The following is a 23382-nucleotide window of genomic DNA, read 5'->3' as shown; positions in this document are numbered from 1 at the left end:
TTTTCTCTGTACATAGGCAGGAAGTTTGTCCTCATCTGTTATTTCAAGTCAAGTTGGGCATCCCGTAATCCCTACGCCTTGTCCAAGTTGTTTCCCCCAATACAACAACATGCATGTGTCTGGATGCAAGTTGGAAATGTTTGTTGCCTGGCTGTGCAGGAATAGGGGAGCCAGTTACCAGCAGCCCCTGTAGGGGGAATGCTACATGTATTTTTATATTCAGTCATACTGTTATTACACACAGTATGTGAACAATACATTTTTAATTTTACTTCTTACTGGTAAAGACCTATATGCTAATTATATCTCTTTACCAGTGTATGTCTTTTCCAAAATCTGCAATTACTAGATTGGCTTTATGAGAACAGTTTACTCTAGGGCCATATGACATGCAATTTTTTCAAGAAAACTTTATTCCAACTCAGAAATAATTTTTTATCAAATATACAGTAGTATTAATCTGGACCACAGTAGTAAGTACCATAAATTATAGTGCTCAATTGTATATTATTAAAAAAAGATTGCCATTTAACCAGAAACCTATCCTAAAAAAAATGTCTTTTTTTTACCCAGCAAAATACTATTTTTTTTTAAAATCAGCAATAATGATATCTCAAAAACTCTCCATTTTTAACAATCCTTTTTGGCATTAAGTCCCATATAGGGCTTGCAAGTATTTATTATAGCATAGGCTGACACAAATCCTTGCAATTCAAATACAAATATAGCAGTGAAAACGATTAATATGGTAAAAAATACAGTATGTTCTTATTTGCTGTCAGTGTCAACACTAGGGAGGTTTCTCCTCAGCTCCATTACTGTTTGACACCTTTAAATTTTGAAGGTAGAATTAGGCCGGGTTCACATATGTACAAATTAGATGCAGGTGTTTTTCCGCATCCAATTCGCATTACATGTGAGCAGGGCTTTTTTTCTCAGAGAATAGGTGCAGGAACTCCCCCTTTCTGGGTCAATTCTTGTCTCTGCCCTCTACCCACCCCTGAGCGCCGTTTCTTGATTCAACCCCCCTCCCCCCACCTCTTAGTGCCGCCCTCTTTACAGAATACAGAGCCAGGTATCATTTTTGTGGTGCGAAGTAATTTGTATGGAATTTGGTAATGATAGCAAGAAAAGCAGTAAAATAGATCCCCTGCATCCACCAGCAATAGATTTTCACCAGCAGCCAGCATCAACAGACCCCCTTCCTCAACAGCACATCCTATCCAGCAGCAATTGACTCCCCAGCATCATAAGCCCCCCTCCAGCAAACCAGCAACAATTGCCCTCCCCAGAAACAATAAACAACCATGCAAAATTAGATCCCCTCCAGCAACAATAGATTCCCCCAGCAGCCATTATCAATAGACCCTCCAGCACACCCAAGCACCCCTTGCCATTAAATAGAGTACCATTCAGTACTGAAGGTGCCGGAACTGCGTTCCCCCGCGTTCCTGCTGAAAAAAAGCCCTGCATGTGAGTGTGACCGGCTGTCAATGGAGGTGGTTCACACAGGTCCAGGGCGGCCATGGTCTGCATTCCAAAAGGGTCCTGTGCCTGTTTGAGTCCAGTTCAGATGCAAGTTCAGGCAAAAATTCAGATCTAATTCACACCACACCTGAACTGATGAACAGGAGCGCACCGGACCCCATGCTGGGAACTATGGCCGCACATACAGTATGTGAACCCAGCCTTAGTCTCCAAAATGGTAGCACAAACAGCAATAAAAAGTTGACTGAGGTGGAACCCTTCTCCATTCTACAATAAAAAAAAAAAATAATAATATATTTGCACAAGGTGCTTGGAATTCAGAACTGGGTAAATTCTGGCTGCTCTGCCATTGCTGTAGATTTTATTTGAATGCAGTAGTCAGCCTTGTGCCCTTTTACTAGAAAATAAAAAAATCCAAGTACAGAGCTTTACTTCTGTGTATTTGTTTCAAGGTTTATGAACTACAAAACAGGCCACTGGGGGAGGTTGGGTGAGAAGTTCAAATGGCAGAGGCTATCCATAAGAAAAGTAAAGGCTTGATGTATTTTTGCAGCCCAAGTTTATGGTAAGTCTTTTCAAATGGCTGACTGTTAGCTAATTGTAGATTTTATTCTTTACAGGGAATATCCTCACTCTGAAGATTCTAACAATCCTATAGCAGACAGCCCCTCCTCTACTGACTGTGCCACCCCTACCCCAGAGGCACTGCCAACCATCTACCCTGCGCCAGCAGACTCATGGAAAACCTTAATAGGAGACGTAGGTAAGAATTCCTTTGCTGAGATTGATTATTTATTTTACATCTATTGTATTATCTGTACATGGGCATGTACAACTATTATTTTAATAGTTATTCTTGGCAGCAAATGTATATTTTAATACAGAGTTAGATAACCAGAGGCCCTCTATTCTCTGCCAAAGGGCCTTGTGCATTAAATTGTCTAAAAGGAAAATGCCAGTTTTGAAGAGTTACAGCAGCCAAGTATATACAGTATCTCACAAAAGTGAGTACACCCCTCATATTTTTATAAATATTTTATTATAACTTTTCATGTAACAACACTGAAGAAATTACACTTCGTTACAATGTAGTGAGTGTACAGCTTGCATAACAGTGTAAATTTGCTGTCCCCTCAAAATAACTCAACACACAGCCATTACTGTCTAAACATCTGGCAACAAAAGTGAGTACACCCCTAAGTGAAAATGTCCAAAGGGGGCTTATTTAGCCGTTTTCCCTCCTCAGTGTAATGTGACTCGTTAGTGTTACAAGGTCTCAGGTGTGAATGGGGAGCAGGTGTGTTAAATTTGGAGTCATCGCTCTCACTCTCTCATACTGGTCACTGGAAGAGAAGAACTCTCTGATGGTTCTGAAAAAAATAATTGTTGCTCTACATAAAGATGGCCTAGGCTATAAGAAGATTGCCAAGACCCTGAAACTGAGCAGCAGCACGGTGGCCAAGACCATACAGTGGTTTACCAGGACAGGTTCCACTCAGAACAGGCCCGTGCCATGGTCGACCAAAGAAGTTGAGTGCTTTGAGAAATAGACATATGAGTGCTGCCAGAATTGGTGGTAGGGGTCCAGCTTGTCAGTGCTCAGACCATACGCCGCACACTGCATCAAATTGGTCTGCATGGCTGTCATCCCAGTAGGAAGCCTCTTCTAAAGATGATGCACAAGAAAGCCCACAAACTGTTTGCTGAAGACAAGCAGCTAAGGATATGGATTACTGGAACCATGTCCTGTGATCTGATGAGACCAAGATAAACGTATTTGGTTCAGATGGTGTCAAACGTGTGAGGTGAAGAGTACAAAGACAAGTGTGTCTTGCCTACAGTCAAGCATGGTGGTGGGAGTGTCATGGTCTGGGGCTGCATGAGTGCTGCCGACACTGGGGAGCTACAGTTCATTGAGGAAACCATGAATGCCAACATGTACACATACATCAGCACTTTGGGCGTTGTGTGACCCTGTTGGGTCTAAGCTGCTTGTAAGAGTGTTTAGTGGCTCTGTTTGATGGTGGATCCTTCTCTCTCTGCACTCCTTTGGATAGACTTGGACTCTCATTGCACATGGGACTCATGCTGTCAGTTGAAATATGCTTATGCTATGATTAGCGCGACACCATCTTTCACATTACTGTGACATATTGAAGCAGAGCATGATCCTCTCCCTTTTGAGACTGGGCCGCAGGGCAGTATTCCAACATGATAACGACCCCAAACACACCTCTAAGACGACCATTGCCTTGCTAAAGAAGCTGAGGGTAAAGGTGATGGACTGGCCAAGAATATCTCCAGACCTAAACCCTATTGGGCATCTGTGGGGCATTCTCAAATGGAAGGTGAAGGAGCGCAAGGTCTCTAACATCCACCAGCTCCATGATGTCATCATGGAGGAGTGGAAGAGGACTCAAGTGGCAACCTGTGAAGCTCTGGTGAACTCCATGCCCATGAGGGTTAAGGCAGTGATGGAAAATAATGGTGGCCACACAAAATATTTACACTTTGGGCCCAATTTGGACATTTTCCCTTAGGGGTGTGCTCACTTTTGTTGCCAGCGGTTTAGACATTATTGGCTGTGTGTTGAGTTATTTTGAGGGGACAGCAAATTTACACTGTTAAACATGCTGTACACTCACTACTTTACATTGTAGCAAAGTGTCATTTCTTCAGTTTTGTCACATGAAAAGATATAATAAAATATTTCCAAAAATGTGAGTGATGTACTCACTTTTGTGAGATATATTATTTTTTATGTATAATTTAAACTTATTAGGTTTTTAGGACAAATTCTGTGAATTGTACGGGTGATAAAAGATGTACACTTACAATATATGTACAATAAGATACAAAAATAAAATCCAAGGCAACATACAGACATTAGGCATTTATACACATCCAACATATGTTGCTATCAGTATTGTATATGTGCAATGGAAAAAAAATCAAATATATGAAAAATACTGGTACATAAATGGACAGATAAAACAGAGTAGCATTGACCTGATATACTGCAGTATTATATGATTGGTTCTATGTGAATAGGAAGATAGATAATAAAAAGAGTTGAGATAAAAGAGAAAAAAAGAAAAGCAGGAGGGACAAAACATGTATGTGTTACTGAACTGCAGCAGATGAAAACCTGACTTGTGCTGTGTGGCTAAGTTGTGTAAATCTTACATCTGGATGGACAGAAACCCAAATCCTTTGACAGGTGAAGCAGCTCCCATAGATGTATTTCATCAGTGTATTTAGCTGTTTTCCTGGAATTCCATGTAAAAGTAATTGGAGATGCTGGCTTATATGTGCCAGTAACAATATTCTTAGGGCTCTTTCACACTGGCACCCTCCACCAGAGGATCCACCTGCTCAGAGGAAGATATGTCTGCTGATCTCCTGACATGATGCATAAGCAGAGCGGACATAGACATAGCCCACCTTCCTCTATAGGGGGTTGGATGTAAACAGCCCATCTGTCTGTTTACATCCAACTGTCATCCGATCCGTCAGACAGATGGGGAACGGATCCCCTATCCATCTGTTTATATTGGATAGAATCAGATGTCAGCTGGTGTTAAGGGACACATGTCCATTTTACATCCGCCGCTCCATAGAGGGCAAAGGATGGTCTGATTGGGTCCACCTAAAACACTGACAGGCAGACCCGATCAGTCCCCCCTTGTGAAAGAGGCCTTAGAGTCTTTTTTGAATGATTAACATTTGGTTTAGTGGCATTAACATTAATATTTTAAATGGTAATTTGTGTGAATGAGGTTTAATTTACACCTTTCTGTACATGCTAAAGCCTAAGGTTAGCCAATATTTTTTTTAGGTTACGGAATTTCATACAGCATCATTGTTCTGTGGCTGTCTAGAGCACACCTTTCTCGCTCAAAGTCTATCTATAATATAGAGTGTACGATAGTTGAGTAATTTGTTGATTACATCTCATTCATTATGTTTATGCATAGGAAATATTTAGTCCAGTAGGTGAATCATTTCCAGAGCCAAAGTTGCAGCAGGCTTTTTCAGCTTGGTTATTCATGTCCTATTAAGCGTGAGACTGAAACAAAATGTTCATACTCATATATTGTTTATCCTTGGTTCATAAATGAATAAAGACTCAGCATGACAATGGGAGAAACCTATGAATCTAGATTTTTATTGGTTGAGACAGAAACTTATAAACTTTTGATTGGCTGAGCTTTTCTGGTATTTGGTTTGTACAGATCAATGTAGTTTCATGTACTTCTTGTCTGGCATATTAGTACTTACCCTCTGAAGCCAGTGGAGATGTATAGTTCTCAGATGGTTGACATGGGAACCATTGACGGTTCCTGGCAAATGTAAAGTTATACAGCAATGATCCAGGAAACCTTACTGCTTTAAATGCTGCATTTTCCCTAAACAGAATATTTATACTTGTGACCTTACAGATTGTGTTTGATATACATAATAATTGCAGGAAATTTCTTCCTGCACCCTATGCAGATACACTTATTTTTCTTTGCATTTTTTGGCATTAAAAACTTTAATCTTCTGTGGTAGAGAATATTGTATCAATTTTTGTCAGGGGTAAATGTATCCTTCCTGCCCCAAAGGCCAACTGTTCTGTGCTACCCCCCTTCTACTGCAGTTGACAGGTTAGATGTAGTATCGCAGATAAGCATAAGACACACAAGGGTCACCAAGGCTTAAGGCCCGTACACACTTGACGAAAATCGGACTAAATATCCTCCGAATTTTCTCTCTCATGCTCAGCGGTCATAACCATTTTTAGTTGACAGTGCATAATGTTTACGAAATTTCACGTCAGTTTTTTTTTTTTGGGACATTTGTTCCTAGACTTCTGGGTCGTCAGCAACTTCAGATCATGTGCGGTCTTTCGTATCCGATTTTTCGCAGATGTACTGCATACACATTAAATGAAAATTGGTCGTCTTGGGTCGGACGATAAAAATTTTGGTGTTTGGCCCTCCGTTTTCTTCCGTTGAAAATGTCGGCATCGGCTGCTGAAAGTTGTGTACACACTAGCCGAAAATCAGACGATTTTACCTCTGACGGGAATTTTCGGCAGATTTTCTACTAGTGTGTACCCCACTTTAGGGAAGAAAGGCTAAAATTTAACCCACTTTGCGTCAGGAGCAGAGTATCGCAATGCTCTGTTAGCAGTTCAGTTCTAGGTGTATGAACCCAGAGTGGGTGAGCTGTTAATACACAGTACAGTCATCTATCAACAAAAATTAACAAACTGCTTAGAGACAGCAACAATGAGGACCCAGCCAGATAGCTGTGGCTTGAAGGGAAGCTATCTGAAATTGTTACACATGAAAATATGTCCCTAAGAATTAGCAACATGATGTGAGGGTGGCTCTGTGACTCCCATGGCAACCCTGATGCCCTAGGCCACTGCCAATGCTGAAATTCAGCCTTGATCTTGGCTCATCCACCTTGGGTATTTTTCAGAAAGAGTTTATTGAGTCTAAGTACCAAAGGCTTGTATGAAATTGTTGGAACTGTCCTTTAATAGATCATGTAGTAGGCTGTGTGCAAGGTATTAAAGTACTACATGTCACAGCGGTTGTTCCATCTCTGTAGGAACTTAATATTAACCTAATGTGTGCCTTAGTTATTAGTGAGCAAAGAAAAAAGCCTTTCTTTTTAACAAGGAGGAAACAACAGCAATGGCAATGGCTGAGTGAGTTACTTCAGGAGATTTCAGCCTTGTCAAATTTGGGTTTTATTTCCAGTTTAAAATGTGCCTGCATTAATACCTTTTAGCCCTATATACACTTGAGCGTATCATATGTAGGTGATTTTGAAACTCTCTTGGATTGCTTTTTAACATTTTTCATGCCTTTTTAGGAATCAAGTGCCACACAGGAATTTCTTTGGGAGAGGATTGCCCATTTTGACCCCAAATACTTTTATTATGGTAGCACTTAAAAGACGCAAATAACTAGCTTTTTTGAACATTTTTTCATCTGCTCCTATTGAACTAAATGCGCCAAAAAATGTCCATATCCTGCTTCAAAAGTAGCTCATGTATCTTTTGGAGCTTCAGATGTTGAGCTACAGGTGCCGGTACGCTCAGATGTTAACAGAGGCAGTTTAAAAGCATGGGATTTGACTTGGCTGAGCATGTTGGAGCTTTGAGCTACAAGACACTTAGGTGTAAATGGGGTTTTAGGGTTCATGTTGACAGGCATTTTATTCAGACACTGCATTTTCCATTTACATGCGTGCAACTGAATTTAAAATGATAATTCTGCATTAGTCATTAAAAATATTGGATTTATCTTGCTTTGTCCCCACATTAATAAGACATTCTACATCCAAAGAAAAACAGTACAATGCAAAGCAGATCAAACGTAGCCTCTGGCCTCCATGTGTGTTCTGTTCAATTGAAGCCAATATGATTTTTCTGACTTGCCTTTAAGGAGCGTTCTAAATGCAGGAAAATAACACCTGTTGACATGAGCTGTGCTACGAGGATTGTAATGGCCATGTAAGGTTCCATGTTCTCCACTATCAGTTCTGTTTGAGTTCTGTTTGAGTCCATCTCCTTTGTCCTGGTATCAAGTGGATCCTACACCACTCCATGCCCTAGAATTTAGATTTGGTATTGCAAAATGATGTCTGTGCTTCTGAGGAACATTGTTTGACATCATCTTTCTTTCTTTCTTTCTTTCTTTCTTCCATTAGTAAATTAACCCAAAATAATCATAAAAGAATAGTGACAGAGGAGCTTCTGCCCGCATTAGCAGCTAATTTGAATAGTGCTTAAGGCATTCACGACACAGAGAATGAGAATAACAGTTTTAAAACCACTTTTTCATTTCAGTTTATATGGCACCAAAGTAATAATTTTTTTATATATTTTATATTGAAAGTGTCTGTATATTTACTGTTTAAATAATGAGCTTTATACAGTTAGCTGTTGTAAGAAACAAAGCACTTTTTATCCTTAATTAAAATAAAAATATAACCTAAGGTGATAATTAATTTTCTTTTCTTCTGGAGAGTTCCTGTACCAGGAATACAGAGATAAATCCACACAACATGAGATTGAAGCTCGAAGACTTCAGGACAGTTATGCACAACCCGCTAAAACTCCAGAGAGCCCTAAATCACCAGAAGAGGGGTCACCCCCCTCTATAGGACAACACCGGTCTAACTCAACGCTGAGCCGTTTGCAAAATACATGTTCTGGCTTCAACTTGTGGCAGGATCTGCCAGAAATCAAAAATAGCAGAGTTCTGACTGTACTGCAGCCACAAGAAGTCAAACTTCAAGAAGTAAGTTTAGAGGTTTAAACAAAATGCCTTTGCCGAACAATGCTGATCTTTTTAAAGTGACTGAATTGGACTTCATATCCGAACTGTGGATATCTGTATGTATTGCTTTCTCTGGCCCCTCCACCCCATTCCACCCGTTAGGACTTGGCATTCCGTTCAGCCTCAGACAGGACACTGCCATTGTATCACTGACATTGGTTGCCTTCCAGTGTATCCCAGGACAAAATAGGATTCAGGACTCTGGAAACCTGCAGGTGTTTTCCTGTAGGTGATGGTGTTGACATTTTGTGATTTGCCCTATAACTCGGGGGCTCCTAAAGGAAACCTATACTGAGAAAAATACACATGCTGCCACTGCTGACTTTCCTTTGAAAATGCTGGTGTCCTGGCTATTTAACCTGTGTCCATCTGTCTCCTGCTTGTCACTGATGGAAAACATACATCTTACAAAGTCAGACCTCCTGATCTGCACACTTATTCCTCGGTAGCCACTCAAAAACAACTGTATGCATGGTAGCCAGGCATTTTCAGGAAAGGCTAGCAATAGCAACCTCTATGTTTCGGTCAGTCTTCCTTTTATTTGCCATGGAAGGAAAATCAAGCCAACAGATTATGTATTTCTTGGCTTTAAGTAGTCTTATTCACACATGTGTTGTGTGTGGATGGTAGTCATATTAGAATCACCTATATGCTTAAATTGAACACACCAATGACTGCATCTTCCATCCTGTTCAGAGTGAGTATACAGAAAAATAAACAATCACCCAATTCGGGAGAAACGGTGGGTTTAGGTACTTGACAGTAATGATCAGAACCAGAAAACCTTTGAGAGTTAGCCAAAATTAGGGTTCTGCCTGTATATGACCAACCTTTATCAATGTGCAAATGTGAACTGCTGTTCCTGCTTTGTGCTAGACATAGAATTAGCTTGTTATGGCATGGCAGGACCTACTCCTAATAGTGCCACAACACATTGAGGGAAAGGGAGTGCAAGTGAAGTATATCTGAACAAAGGATGGTGTAGACTACCTAGGGTATTTGGTTACCATAATCCCTGGACTAAGTGGTAGAAAGGGAGACCCCTTGGGGTGTGTGGGACTTGGGTAACAAATATCTTAGCCCGAAGGCAAGTACAATACTAAATTTCAAATATGATCAAATTCTTTTATTTGAAAGAGTCATTTGCAAAAAAAGGTATCAACAATGTTGAAACCTTCATATAAACATACAAATATAGTACATATGACCAGAAACCGAATGGTTTATCAAACCATAGCATAATTATAAAACCACGGAGTACAGCTCGTGGGAGTGGTATAATCCAACGCGTTTCGATAAATGTACAGTAAATAGTGTGTAAATCTTCATCAGGGATTTAGATTCCACTCCTGAAAGAGTACAACATACAGTCATTTTTACAGTTTAAATAAACTCAAACAACACTGCATTGTGAAGTATATCTGTAGCTCCATGTATTCATGGAATATATCCTGAATTGGGTGACAATTTAGCACTGTAGCTCTTCCATGGGGGAACACAGTCCTACAGGCACTTAATATTGTCATTATTTAAAAACACCTCAGTTCTGTCAGTCAGTCTATGTTAGAATTACTCTCCAGAGAAAGTTTTAGTAGCTAAACTGAGTGCTTTCACACAATTAAATCTTTTTTCAGAACAGGCTGCATTTTGTCATTTTATAACATATGATGGAGTTAACTCAGATCATTGTTGTGCTTTAAGGCCATGTTTGAACTGGTAACGTCTGAAGCATCCTATTACAAGAGCCTGCGCCTTCTTGTATCCCATTTTATGGAAAGCGAGAGAATCAAAGCTACTCTGCACCCTTCAGAAATACACTTCATATTCTCCAATGTGCTAGAGGTCCTGTCCACAAGTGAAAGGTAAGTCCTAGCTAAGCATTCCTACTGGAGCCAACTGTCATCACCCTAGGTGCTTTTATAAGAGTTCCTCCCCCCCGTACGTACATACAAGCTCATTTTATTTGCTTAGGGAGAGGGTATTGTCAGAGGGGAGATCTTCTCAACATAAAGTAGTTAATGACTGTCTGATGCAAGCTCTCCTACAGGTGCTTAATATTGAGGACCTGACCACCTCTGACAGTGCTGCAGGTAAAGCTGAGTTTTCACAGCCATAGGTGTTCTGCTGCGTTTACTCAAAATCATTAGCATTTTGATGTCTTCTCTAGAGAGGAGAAAGATCTTTTTTTTTTTTTTTGAGACGGAGCGGACAGGTGTCAAAGGGGCCTAATAGTCCCCAGCATTGATGCTAGTATATGGCAGAATAACATATACATTTTTGGTCAGTGGTGTAATCCCCCTTCATTGGTAACCACTTAACTTTCCTGCGTTGATGGCCAGGGGCAGGGATATTTAAGACATCCCTCGCTATTGGTGGTCAATGGCAGTTTAAATTACCCCTTTATAAATTACCCCTTTATAACCCCTGCATGAAGGGGATAATTAACACTGCAAATGGCTACTAATGCAGCAATGTACAAAGAAATGATTAACCCCCTGAGGAAATAAGGGGGTTAATTACCATTGCCACTAGCCAGTAATGCAAGGAGTTAATAAACACTGCCACTTGCCATTAATGCGGCATTGTACAAAGAAATGGTTAACCCCCTGAGGGATTGAGAGGGATAATTACTAATGCCACTAGCCAGTAATGCAAGGGGTTAGTGCAGCAATAGTAAAAAAGTGTCTAGTAAGCGCTAATACCAAAACAAATCAAGCTGCCAGCACAACATAATTGATAAACAAATTATAAAGTAACATGTGGAAGAAAAAAAGTGCAGCGCTAGTGAATGTACATAATATACAAAAGTACATATAAAAACATATAAAATATATATGAAATAAAGTCCAATAATGAAAGAGGGCTTAAATAAAAGTCCCAAAGAAGTGATCCATCTTGTTGGTATAAATATACAAATCCATATGTAATGAAAAGAATCCCAACACCAAGTGAACAGTAAAAATGGGCTCTCACCAGATCCAATGGGTCTGAATTGCCTTATAGCAAACAGACCTGTTCAGGCTTTACAAGATGATCCTGATTCCTCCTACGATCATTACCATGGAAGTAGTTTTCAGCTCATATGGTGGTAGGCAGAGGGATGGTAATCTCTCAAGACCAGATGACATGAAAACCAGAAAAAGGAGTGCACATAGCATAATATTGCTAAAAACTTTTAATGAAATAAAAGGAATCGCATTTACAAGAATCGCATGGTAACAGGCAATGTATTAAAATGAAGTTCTACTGCAAGCTCCTGACGCGTATCGTCCGCTCAGACATCATTGAGAGGATATTGCAGCAATAGCCAGTGGCAGTGTTAGTCAATCCCTTGCATCAATGGCTAGTGGCAATGGTAATTAAGCTCCTCACTCCCCCAAGGGGTTAACCATTTCTTTGTTGAATGCTGCACATATCCTCAGCTACCGTGCTCAGATTTGTGATTAACTTTCTCAATCCTGCTCCTGCACGGCGACGTTCACTTCCTGGCCTGGAAATTATGCAGAAAAAATAAATAGGAGAAATAACCGCGCTAAGGTAAACAAGAAAAATCAAAAAGCAGCGACTTCAAGTGCGACCACACCCTTAAATAGCATATAGAAAAATAAGTCGCGATGCGTGATGTGGGTAAACAAATAAATGTCCAAACAAATGAGTGTCCCAAATATCAACTTGAGTGAAGTTGAAAACAGTGAATAACTCCACGGTCTCTTTAGGAAATGCGCTTACCAAATAGCCACTAAAAATCAGCAAGATTCGTGAGCCAAGATGTAGTCACAGATCTGGGAGATTGGAGTGATCAGAGTCCTCAACGAATGGTGTTAATGGTGTACATAAAAGAAAAAAACTTGCATAGTGTGATACCGTACAAATAATGATCAAAATTCCACCACCAAAGGAAATCCCTTTTCAATTGTGCAGCAGCTCACCAGATAGATGAAATTATGGTCAGTGAATATCCCAGTGTCAGGGAACAAGATATAGAAAAGGAACCACCACCGATTGCAAAGCCTCTTACCAAAAGTTAATTTAAATAAGCAGACAAGGTCAATCCAGAAGAACCAAGAAGCCAAGATAGCACTGCAAGCCTCTTACCAGACGATAAAACAATCTGTGCAGTATGATCTCTTAACGCCTTCCCATCATAGGTATAGCTTCATGACCAAACGGCATCGATAATGTTGCTGTAAACTCAGTGCCAGAGTGTGATGCACCAGCCAGAGTAAAAAGAGAGAGCGCCAATAGTGTGATACAATCTTGACAGATTTATTAAATAAAGGAATATTATGCCAAGGTCTGGGACTATCCTTCCCCTGTCGGTAAGAAATCACACCGCCTGATGGTAATGCACGGTTTCTTCTTGTGCCAGGTGCAGGAACTTAAAGAGCTCTTTAAGCATTCGGCACTCTGCTGTCACTCTCAAAGTGTGATGCTGCTAAAGTCTGTCCTAATGATATATTGGACCCAATCAGGGCAGAATTTAGCAGCAGCTTGGTAATAGCTTCTCTAGCCACACTGCGCCCCTCCCTCCCCATTCAACTGTGGCACCCAGGGCACCCGCTCTCTCTGCCCCCCCTTGTCCCAGTCCTGTACCTATCCTTAAAAAGGCAATGGTTATCACAGTTCCTGGACCTTTGCTAAGCTCTTCTTTTCAGCAATCGATTCTGCTCTTTAACCTTTGCCTGTACCTTGGTGTTCTGGGCTTCTCTGGAGGGAACAAGAACCTTGCCTCAGGAACTTGGAATACCTTGAATATCTGATTGTTAGAGCAAATCCGTTGCTCCAAGAGGCCTTTTACATATGTGATGCCTTCCTGGATGGAGGATGTGGGATTGTACACATTAATTTTGCAGTGCTGGCTAAGGATGATCGAACTTTTGAAAAGTTCGGTTCGACCAGAACACCCGAATTTTCCAAAAGTTCGGCCCGGATTTCAGAACCCCATTGAAATCAATGGGACCCGAACTTCGGTAATCAAAAAACACAATTTTGAAGCCCTAAAACCCAATAAATGCCCCTAAAAAGTGCCTAGGGTTCTGGGTCATGCCCCATTAACTATTAATCACACAAAAAAAAAGTTCTTAAAAATTGTAATTTTTGATAAAAAAAGCCAATTATTGAAAAAATTAAAAAAAAAGAGAGATTTCAGATCTGGGGGGTCTAAAAAGTGTACATGTGAAGTTTCAGCTCTGTAGCATGTCCAGAACCATAAAAAAAGATCGTTTGTATTAGAAAACTTTCTGACAGGGGGTTTGCTTCGCTGCTGTAACACCTTGCCGGTTTAATAGAAGGCATTTTTTTGGGATCTTTGCAGTCAGGAAAAACATCTGAACTTGTGTATAGTGGTACTGTGCACAAGTTCAGATGTTTTGCCTGCCTCCAAAACCCCCCAAAAAATGCCAGCAAAAACACACCTGGGCATTTTTTTTTTTTGACGCTAGCGTTTTTTTGGCATTTTTTTGGGTTCTTTTGAGGCAGGCAAAACATCTGAACTTGTGTATAGTGGTACTGTGCACAAGTTCAGATGTTTTACCTGCCTCCAAAACCCCCCAAAAAATGCCAGCAAAAACACACCTGGGCATTTTTTTTTTGACGCTAGCGTTTTTTTGGCATTTTTTGGGGTTCTTTTGAGGCAGGCAAAACATCTGAACTTGTGTATAGTGGTAATGTGCACAAGTTCGGATGTTTTGCCTACCTCCAAAACCCCCCAAAAAATGCCAGCAAAAACACACCTGGGCATTTTTTTTTTAAGCTAACGTTTTTTTGGCATTTGTTTGGGTTCTTTTGAGGCAGGCAAAACATCTGAACATGTGTATAGGGGGTATATATAGACATATATGTCTGAATATATACCCCTAGACATATATAGGTGTGATAGTAGCAGAAATATATTACTGTAAATGATTTCATTAGCGCAAGCATTTATTTCTGCTACTATCACACCTATATATGTCTAGGGGTATATATTCAGACATATATGTCTATATATACCCCCTGTACACATGTTCAGATGTCATGTCTGACATCAAACATGTCCTCAAAAAAGCACTGGCAGTGGCAGCCCCTGCAGCATAAAAAATGCTTGGCTGGTGAGAAGCCATATGGGTGTGATGAAGCTATTCAGAGAAAAGATCATTTCTCTATAGCGGTCACCCTGCTATGGAAGGGTTTTGTCACCCTGCCATAGCAGTCACTGCCAGTTAACCCTACACTACGGTCCCCTTACACTTAACACTTTCCCTACAGAAACTGAATTTTTGAAGCTAACTAAAGTGTAAAGGAGCACTCTAACTACACTAGATATCCCTTTCCTCACACTAAAAATAGCTAAATGACACTTTTAAAGTAAAATTCACAGAACTGCTTCCACTCTCTTCCATGTCCAGTATAACAATGCTAGGAATATGGCGGGGGCGATCTTATATACTGGGGGGCGTATTCACTAATGATTGGTCTAGGGACCCCCTAGTCACTCCAATCACATTCCTAGCATTCTCCTGCCCCCTCAATTGGCTTTTGCTAATGGTTCTGGTCCAATCACGGGCTTTTAAAGCCCATTTCCTGAAGCATTGCATTTTGGGCGGTACTGGTTGCCGAATTCTGAACTTTTTGGGCAAAAAGTTCTAAATTCGGCCGAACCTCGAACACCCAATGTTCGGGCCAAACCGATGGTGGACCCGAACCGTTCGATCATCCCTAGTGCTGGCATTAGGTCATATAGCTCAGGTGTTTGTCTATGGACCAAACTTTCAAGAAGTCTCTGTCATTTTATAGGAGATCAGCTTTTTGAGCCCTCCTTGAATAAAATTGGTAAAGCCGCCACAGCAAGAAAGAGCAATTGTTTTCCCCAGATGCGAAAACTGATATCTGCAGGGTCTCTTTTGAAGAAGGGTCAGAAACAGTTAAAAGTCAAAGGAAAGTGAGACCAGAGGGTTACGGGAGCAGACACATTTGATCATAGATGTCTACAGGCATGGCTCTCCAATGTCTTTTTTTTATTTCTGCCCTTGTATACTTGCTACTTACAGAAATGAGGACTAAAGCTGGCTATACACTTATACAATTTCTATATTTAATTTCCTTTAGATTTACCTTCAACCATGTAATGGAAGGGCCTGCCTGATTGCATACAAATTGAAAGTGTTTCGGTTTAGCCTTATATTATATGGTTTTGGTATATCTAATTGTGCAAGAAAATTGTATAATATATGGCCAGCTAACTTCCTCCACAGCATGTTAGAAATGCCTTTTCCCTCATTTTCTATACATGAACCCTTTTACACTTCTTCGTTTTTCTGAATCAAGTGTATTATTTAGCATTTCCAAATAACAGTAAACAAATTGTGTCATGATCTTTTTGTCACTGCCTATGTATTAGGTTTCTTCTGGATTTGGAACAGAGATTTGAGGAGAATTTGGTGATTTCAGATGTCTGTGACATTGTATACCAGCATGCAACCAATCACTTTGGGGTCTACGTCACCTACGTCTGCAACCAGACCTACCAAGAGAGAGCATACAGAAAGCTGCTGTGAGTTCAGCAATGGCAGAAATGTAAATGTAACCAAGTAACCTCTGCTCTCCTATCATGTTTGTCATTCTGTCTATCCCTATAGCTTCTCTGTATGTTCATTATTGCATGTCTTGGACTCTGTGAAGTATTTAAGTATAAGTAAAGGCAAAACTTTTTCTTTAGTTTTCGATAGAGGGGAGAGGGATATAAAGGCCTGTCAACTTATACTGCTGTCTGTGCCCATTAGGGAGATTCACCCTCTCTTATTTGTCCTGTTTACCATTATCATTGAAAGGAAAGTAAAGAATATCCCAAATTTTTAGTTGTCCCCAGAAAAGTAATAGAGAGGAAATCTTCCAATGGGGACACTAGTTCTGGTGACCTGGAGGGACCCAAGAGATTCCCTTAATTTGCAGAAATTTCCTCTCGCTTCCTGTTTGGCTATGGGACAGGAAGTGAAAAGAAATTTCCGCAATGGAACACAGATGGTGAACAAAACGTGACAGAAGTTATAACCCTCCATTACACTATCCAAATTTAAAAAAAAGTTTTGCCTATAGTTCTAGTTTAAGCAATATATTCTCTGATGGTAAAGCGCTGCATAAACTGTTGGCGCTATATAAATCCTTAATATTAATAAAAATAGTAGTGAGGAAATAGGTAATCAGACTTTGACCAAGCCAGTGATTGTGTCCTTACACAATGAGATCACTCCAAAAAATTGTCCTTTGACCTTGTGATGTAAGTATGCTTTCACATTGTGATCGGCCACCCTTCCCCATCTCCCCCTTTTTGGATAGCCTTGTCACAATGTTCCTTTATCTGGTATCACCTTATCTAATGATTTCTCTAGCAGACCACAAATCTGTCAAAATGCTCTAAATATGTAAGCCAGACACAGAAATTATTTTAAACTATTAACTATATACTATTATTATTATTATTATACAGGTTTTATATATAGCACCATCGGTTCACCCAGTGCATTACAATATAAGGGGGAGACAGTACAGGTAAAATATAGTTTGATACAGAAGGATTAGGAGAGTACTGCTAATGAAGCTTACAATCTAAAAGGGAGAGGGAAAGTGGTACAAAAGGTAATAGCAGTTTTTTGGTGGAGGCGGGGTATGCTTCCCTGAACAAATTAGTTTTTGGGGATCCTCCAAAGGCAGACAGGTTAGGAGATAACCAGACGGATTTGGCTAGGGAGTTCCAGAGGATGGCAGAGGTTTTTGGAGAAGACCACAAAGTGAGCATGGGAGAAGATGATAAGGGAGCTAGAAAGCAGGAGGCCTTGGGAGGAACAGAGTGTATGATTTGGACAATATGGTGAGATGAGTTTGGAGATATAAGTAGGGGTAGTAGGGAACTAGGGGAGCCAGTAGAGGGATTAGCAGAGAGAGGTGGCAGCCACAGATCAGTTAGTAAGGTGGGTGTGTTTAGCAGCAGCATTTGCAATGGACTGAAATGGGGATAGCCTGTGTAGAGGTAGAGAAGATCAAAAGACAGTATTTCTCCTGCGCTCGAGTGGTATGCAAGAAGGTGTGTGGTCTTTGTTAACGCCACCTAAGGTCTTGCCGCCCCCTCAGGACCAAGGGTATCCAAATACACTGAAAAAAAAACAACAAGAAAAGGGCACACCAACCTTGTACATTACCACTAAAAAGGTTTATTAAAATCCAAAAAAGCAACATACATTGTACTCACAAACATATGATAGTTGAACACATGTAAAGATTTTGGACCCAAACAGCCCAGATGTTCCTGCGGTGCTGGATGAGGTGATGGTATTCGCATATAGCTGGCTGATGTGTTTTAAGGGAGGACCCTTTTTCCTCAGAGCCAAATAATGCTACTGACCCACCATTGCATTTGCAACGTCTTATGTAGTTAGTCTGTACTGCCCACCACACTCCGCCCTGCCCCACAGGGAGCAAAGGTCAAGGGTGTGGGTAACTGGGATGGAATTTGTTTATGGAAAGTCTGTGATGCCCATAGTATCAAGGGACCAAGCAGTACAAACCAACCACAGACCCACACCAATCCAAATGCTGATGGTAGCAATAACAAAGATAAACTGTTAAACCAATGTTACACACTGAGAATAAAAACTAATTTAAAAAATAGTTAAAATTATAAGTCATTATCAGAGCTGGCAACCCAAATAGGAGCCAGGATTCAGGATATCATACACAATCCTGGTTTAACAGTTAATCTTTGTCATTGCTACCATCAGCATTTGGAATTGGTATGGGTCTGTGCTTGGTTTGCACTGCATGGTCCCTTGATACTATGGACATCACAGACTTTCCATAAACAAATTCAATCCCAGTTACCTACACCCTTGACCTTTGCTCCCTGTGGGGCAGGTCGGAGTGTGGTGGGCGGTACAGATTGACTACATAACACGTTGCAAATGCAATGGTGGCTTAGTAGCATTATTTGGCTCTGAGAAAAAGGGTCCTCCCTTGAAATGTGTCAGACAGCTATATGCGGATACCATCACATCATCCAGCACTGTAGGAACATCTGGGCTGTCTTGGAGGTGATTGGGTTCAAAATCTTTACATGTGTGCAACTATCATATGTTTGTGAGTACAATGTACTGTATGTTGCTTTTTTGGATTTTAATAAACATTTTTAGTGGTAATGAACAAGGTTGGTGCACCCTTCTCTTGTTGTTGTTGTTTTTCCCTGTAGAGGTAGACCAGTGAGAAGAGAATTGCAGTAGTTGAGCCAGGAGATAGGGCGTGAATTACTTATTTTGTGGTGTTTTTAGTTAGGAAGGGGTGAATTTTGGAAATGTTCTGGAGGTTAAGGCAGGAAGAATTAGTCAGTGATTGTATCTGGGGTCTGGAGGAAAGGTCAGAGCCTAGGAAAACACCTACACCCTGGCATGTGTGAAGGGACCAATAGTTGTGCTTTCATTAGTAAAGTCAAAAGGAGGGGATCAGAGAGGATGAAGAATTAGAAGTTCAGTTTTAGACATTTTTTTAGGAATTCTGGTGGTATGGTGTCTACATTTGAGTTCCCAGGCCTACACATCCTTTTTGGATTTTTAGTCTGTTTTATATTGTAGGGAATCTTACAGGAGCAATGAGAACACGCCTGTTTTAGTGAAGTTTCCTACAGCGTAATGACAAATCCAGGACCTATTAAACAGGGAGTTTGATTCTTCGAGTATTACTGAGCAGCGCAAACTGATTTTGGGGAAAAGACAACAGGGCAGCTTGCTTCTGAATATTAATTAACCTTTTACTAAATAAAAACAGCCTGGCAAATCATTTCACGTATGCAGACGTTTTTGCTGCATACATTTGCAAATCATGTGAAGTCCCACTGACACGTTAAGGCACCTCTCAAAAGTTGCCATAAACGTAACTATTCGAGTTCCCAGCTATGGAACACATACTGTATAGCTATATAGCTAGCTTACCTGGATGTAGCTAATCCACAACCCACCAGAAACCCAGACATCTGCTTTACATGACAGCTGAAGACTTCCAGCTGCCTTTGCAGTCTAAACCATCCCAACCACAATATAAACGACTTATGATTTCCATCTAAAACTTCGGGATACCAGAATATATATATCAGTATATAGTCTTTACATTTATATTGTTCACCCCTCATTGACTGATTGATTCTATTGATGGAATTGTTAATTACAAATCCCAGTTTTTTTTATTCATCTGATTTGAAAAATGATTTGCTCTTCCATAATGGTCAAATACACTTACCAGCAAAATCATTAACAGAGTAATGTAACACCATAACTGTAACATCCTAATAGATCTTACCCTGACCATCTGCCAGTAGTTTGGGTGCCCCCTGACTGCACATTGTACTAAGAATGTATGTTTGTGACTTGCCATATGTGCAGAACACTTGCAGGCCAGTTGTCCTACAGTGCATCCGGAAAGTATTCACAGCGCTTCACTTTTTTTAAATTTTGTTATGTTACAGCCTTATTCCAAAATGGATAAAATTCATTATTTTTCTCAAAATTCTACGAACAATACCCAATAATGACAACATGGAAGAAGTTTGTTAGAAATCTTTACACATTTATTAAAAATAAAAAACAAAAAAAACCTATGTACATACAGTATCTCACAAAAGTAAGTACATCCCTCACATTTTTGTAAATATTTTATTATGTCTTTTCATATGTCAGCACTGAAGAAATGACACTTTGCTACAATGTAAAGTAGTGAGTGTACAGCTTGTATAAACAGTGTAAATTTGCTGTCCCCTCAAAATAACTCAACACACAGCCATTGATTTCTAAACTGCTTGCAACAAAAGTGAGTACACCCCTAAGTTAAAATGGCCAAATTGGAACCAAAGTGTCAATAGTTTGTGTGGCCACCAATTTTTTTCCAGCACTGCCTTAAGCTTCTTGGGCATGGAGTTCACCAGAGCTTCACAGGTTGCCACTGGAGTCCTCTTCCACTCCTCTTCCACTCCTCTTCCATTCCTCCATGACGACATAACGGAGCTGGTGGATGTTAGAGTCCTTGCGCTCCTCCACCTTCCATTTGAGGATGCCCCACAGATGCTCAATAGGGTTTAGGTCTGGAGACATGCTTGACCAGTTCATCACCTTTACCCTCAGCTTCTTTAGAAAGACAGTGGTCGTCTTGGAGGTGTGTATGGGGTCATTATCATGTTGGAATACTGCCCTGCGGCCCAGTCTCTGAAGGGAGGAGACCATGCTCTGCTTCAGGATGTCACAGTACATGTTGGCATTCATGGTTCCCTCAATGAACTGTAGCTCCCTAGTGCCGGCAGCACTCATGCAGCCCAAGACCATGACGCTCCCACCACCATGCTTGACTGTAGGCAAGACACACTTGTATTTGTACTCCTCACCTGTTTGCCGCCACACACGCTTGACACCATCTGAACCAAATAAGTTTATATTGGTCTCATCAGACCACAGGACATGGTTCCAATAATCTTTTTCCTTAGTCTGCTGGTCTTCAGCAAACAGTTTGCGGGCTTTCTTGTGCATGATCATTAGAAGAGACTTCCTTCTGGGACGACAGCCATGCAGACCAATTTGATGCAGTGTGCGGGGTATGTTCTGAGCACTGACAGGCTGACCCCCCACCCCTTCAACCTCTGCAGCAATGCTTGCAGCACTTATATGCCTATTTCTCAAAGACAACCTCTGGATATGACGCTGAGCACGTGCACTCAACGTCTTTGGTCGATCATGGCGAGGCCTGTTATGAGTGGAAACTGTCCTGTTAAACCGCTATATGGTCACTGTGCTGCAGCTCAGCTTTGATGTCTTTGCAATCTTCTTATAGCCTAGGCCATCTTTATGTTGAGCAACAATTCTTTTTTTTCAGATTCTTTCAGAGTTCTGTGCCATGAGGTGCCATGTTGAACTTCCAGTGAGGAGTATAAGAGCGTGAGCAATAATACCAAATTTAACACACCTGCTCCCCGTTCACACCTGAGACCTTGTAACACTAGCGAGTCACATGACAGCGGGGAGGGAAAATGGCTAATTGGGCCCAATTTTGACATTTTAACTTAGGAGTGTACTCACTTTTGTTGCCAGCAGTTTAGACATTAATGGCTGTGTGTTGAGTTATTTTGAGGGGACAGCAAATTTACACTGTTATACAAGCTGAGCACTCACTACTTTACATTGTAGCAAAGTGTAATTTCCTCAGTGTTGTCATATGAAAAGATATAATAAAAAATTTACACAAATGTAAAGGGGTGTACTCACTTTTGTGAGATACTGTAAGTATTCACAGACTTAGCCATGACACTCAAAACTGAGTTTAGGTGCATCCTGTTTCCACTGATCATCCTTGAGATGTTTCTACAACTTGATTTGAGTCCACCTGTGGTAAATTCAGTTTGATGATTGGACATGATTTGGAAAGGCACACACCTGTTCCCACAGTTAACAGTGCATGTCAGACCACAAACCATCCATGAAGTCCAAGGAATTTTCTGTAGACCTTTGAGACAGGATTCTATTGAGGCACAGATCTGGGGAATGGTAAAGAAAAAAATCTGCAGCTTTGAAGATCCCAATGAGCACAATGGCCTCCATCATCTGTAAATAGAAGAAGTTTCAAACCACCAGGACTCTTCCTAGAGCGGGGCGCCCAGCCAGACTGAGCGAATGGGGGAGAGGAGCTTTCGTCAAGGAGGTGACCAAGAACCCGATGGTTACCCTCACAGAGCTCCATCGTTTCTCTATGGAGAGAGGAGAACCTTCCAGAAGAACAACCGTCTCTGCAGCACTCCACCAATCAGGCCTGTATGGTACAGTTGCAAGACGGAAGCCACTCCTCAGTAAAAGGCACATGAAAGCCCGATTGGAGTTTGCCATGTCTATGGGAAAACCTGGCCAACACCATTCCTACAGTGAATCATGGTGGTGGCAGCATCATGTTGAGGGGATGTTTTTCAGGGGAGGAATTGGGAGACTAGTCAGGATTGAGGGAAAGATGAATGCATCAATGTACAGAGACATCCTTGATGAAAACCTGCTTCAGAGCGCTATGGACCTCAGAGTGGGGAGAAGGTTCATCTTCCAACAGGACAATGATTCTAAGCGCACAGCTAAAATAACAAAGGAGTGGCTATGGGACAACTCTGTGAATGTCCTTGAGTGGCCCAGCCAGAGCCCAGACTTGAACTCAATTGAACATCTCTGGAAAGATTTTAAAACTACTGTGCACCGACGCTCCCCATCCAACCTGATGGAGCTTACAGAGAAGAATGGGAGAAACTTCCCAAAAATAGGTGTGCCAAGCTTGTAGCATCATACTCAAAAAGACTTGAGGCTGTAATTGGGGCCAATGGTCCTTCAACAAAGTATTAAGCAAAGGCTGTGAATACTTATGTACATGTAATTGTTTTGCTTTTTATTTTTAATACATTTGCAAAGATTTCAAACAAACTTCTTTCATGTTGTCATTATGGGGTATTGTTTGTAGAATTTTGAGGAAAATATTAATCCATTTTGGAATAAGGCTGTAACATAACAAAATGTGAAAA

General features: G+C 40.8%; 1 protein-coding gene across 3 annotated transcripts in view; it reads left to right on the top strand.

Annotated features, from left to right (window-relative positions):
- NGEF (neuronal guanine nucleotide exchange factor) overlaps positions 1-23382 on the top strand; it is a 268456-nt gene that overhangs the window by 169209 nt on the left and 75865 nt on the right. For all 3 annotated transcript variants that reach the window (XM_082251276.1, XM_082251278.1, XM_082251277.1), the window contains 4 exons: positions 2109-2251; positions 8518-8792; positions 10533-10693; positions 16210-16362. In XM_082251276.1, the coding sequence (XP_082107402.1) occupies positions 2109-2251; positions 8518-8792; positions 10533-10693; positions 16210-16362 (732 nt within the window). The remainder of the gene's footprint in view (positions 1-2108; positions 2252-8517; positions 8793-10532; positions 10694-16209; positions 16363-23382) is intronic.

The sequence above is a fragment of the Pelophylax lessonae genome (assembly GCF_965119305.1).
Source record: "Pelophylax lessonae genome assembly, chromosome: 3".
In the NCBI taxonomy this organism is placed as follows: domain Eukaryota; kingdom Metazoa; phylum Chordata; class Amphibia; order Anura; family Ranidae; genus Pelophylax; species Pelophylax lessonae.
Note: the sequence above shows the minus strand (reverse complement) of the source record. Positions and strands in the feature narration are given on the sequence as shown.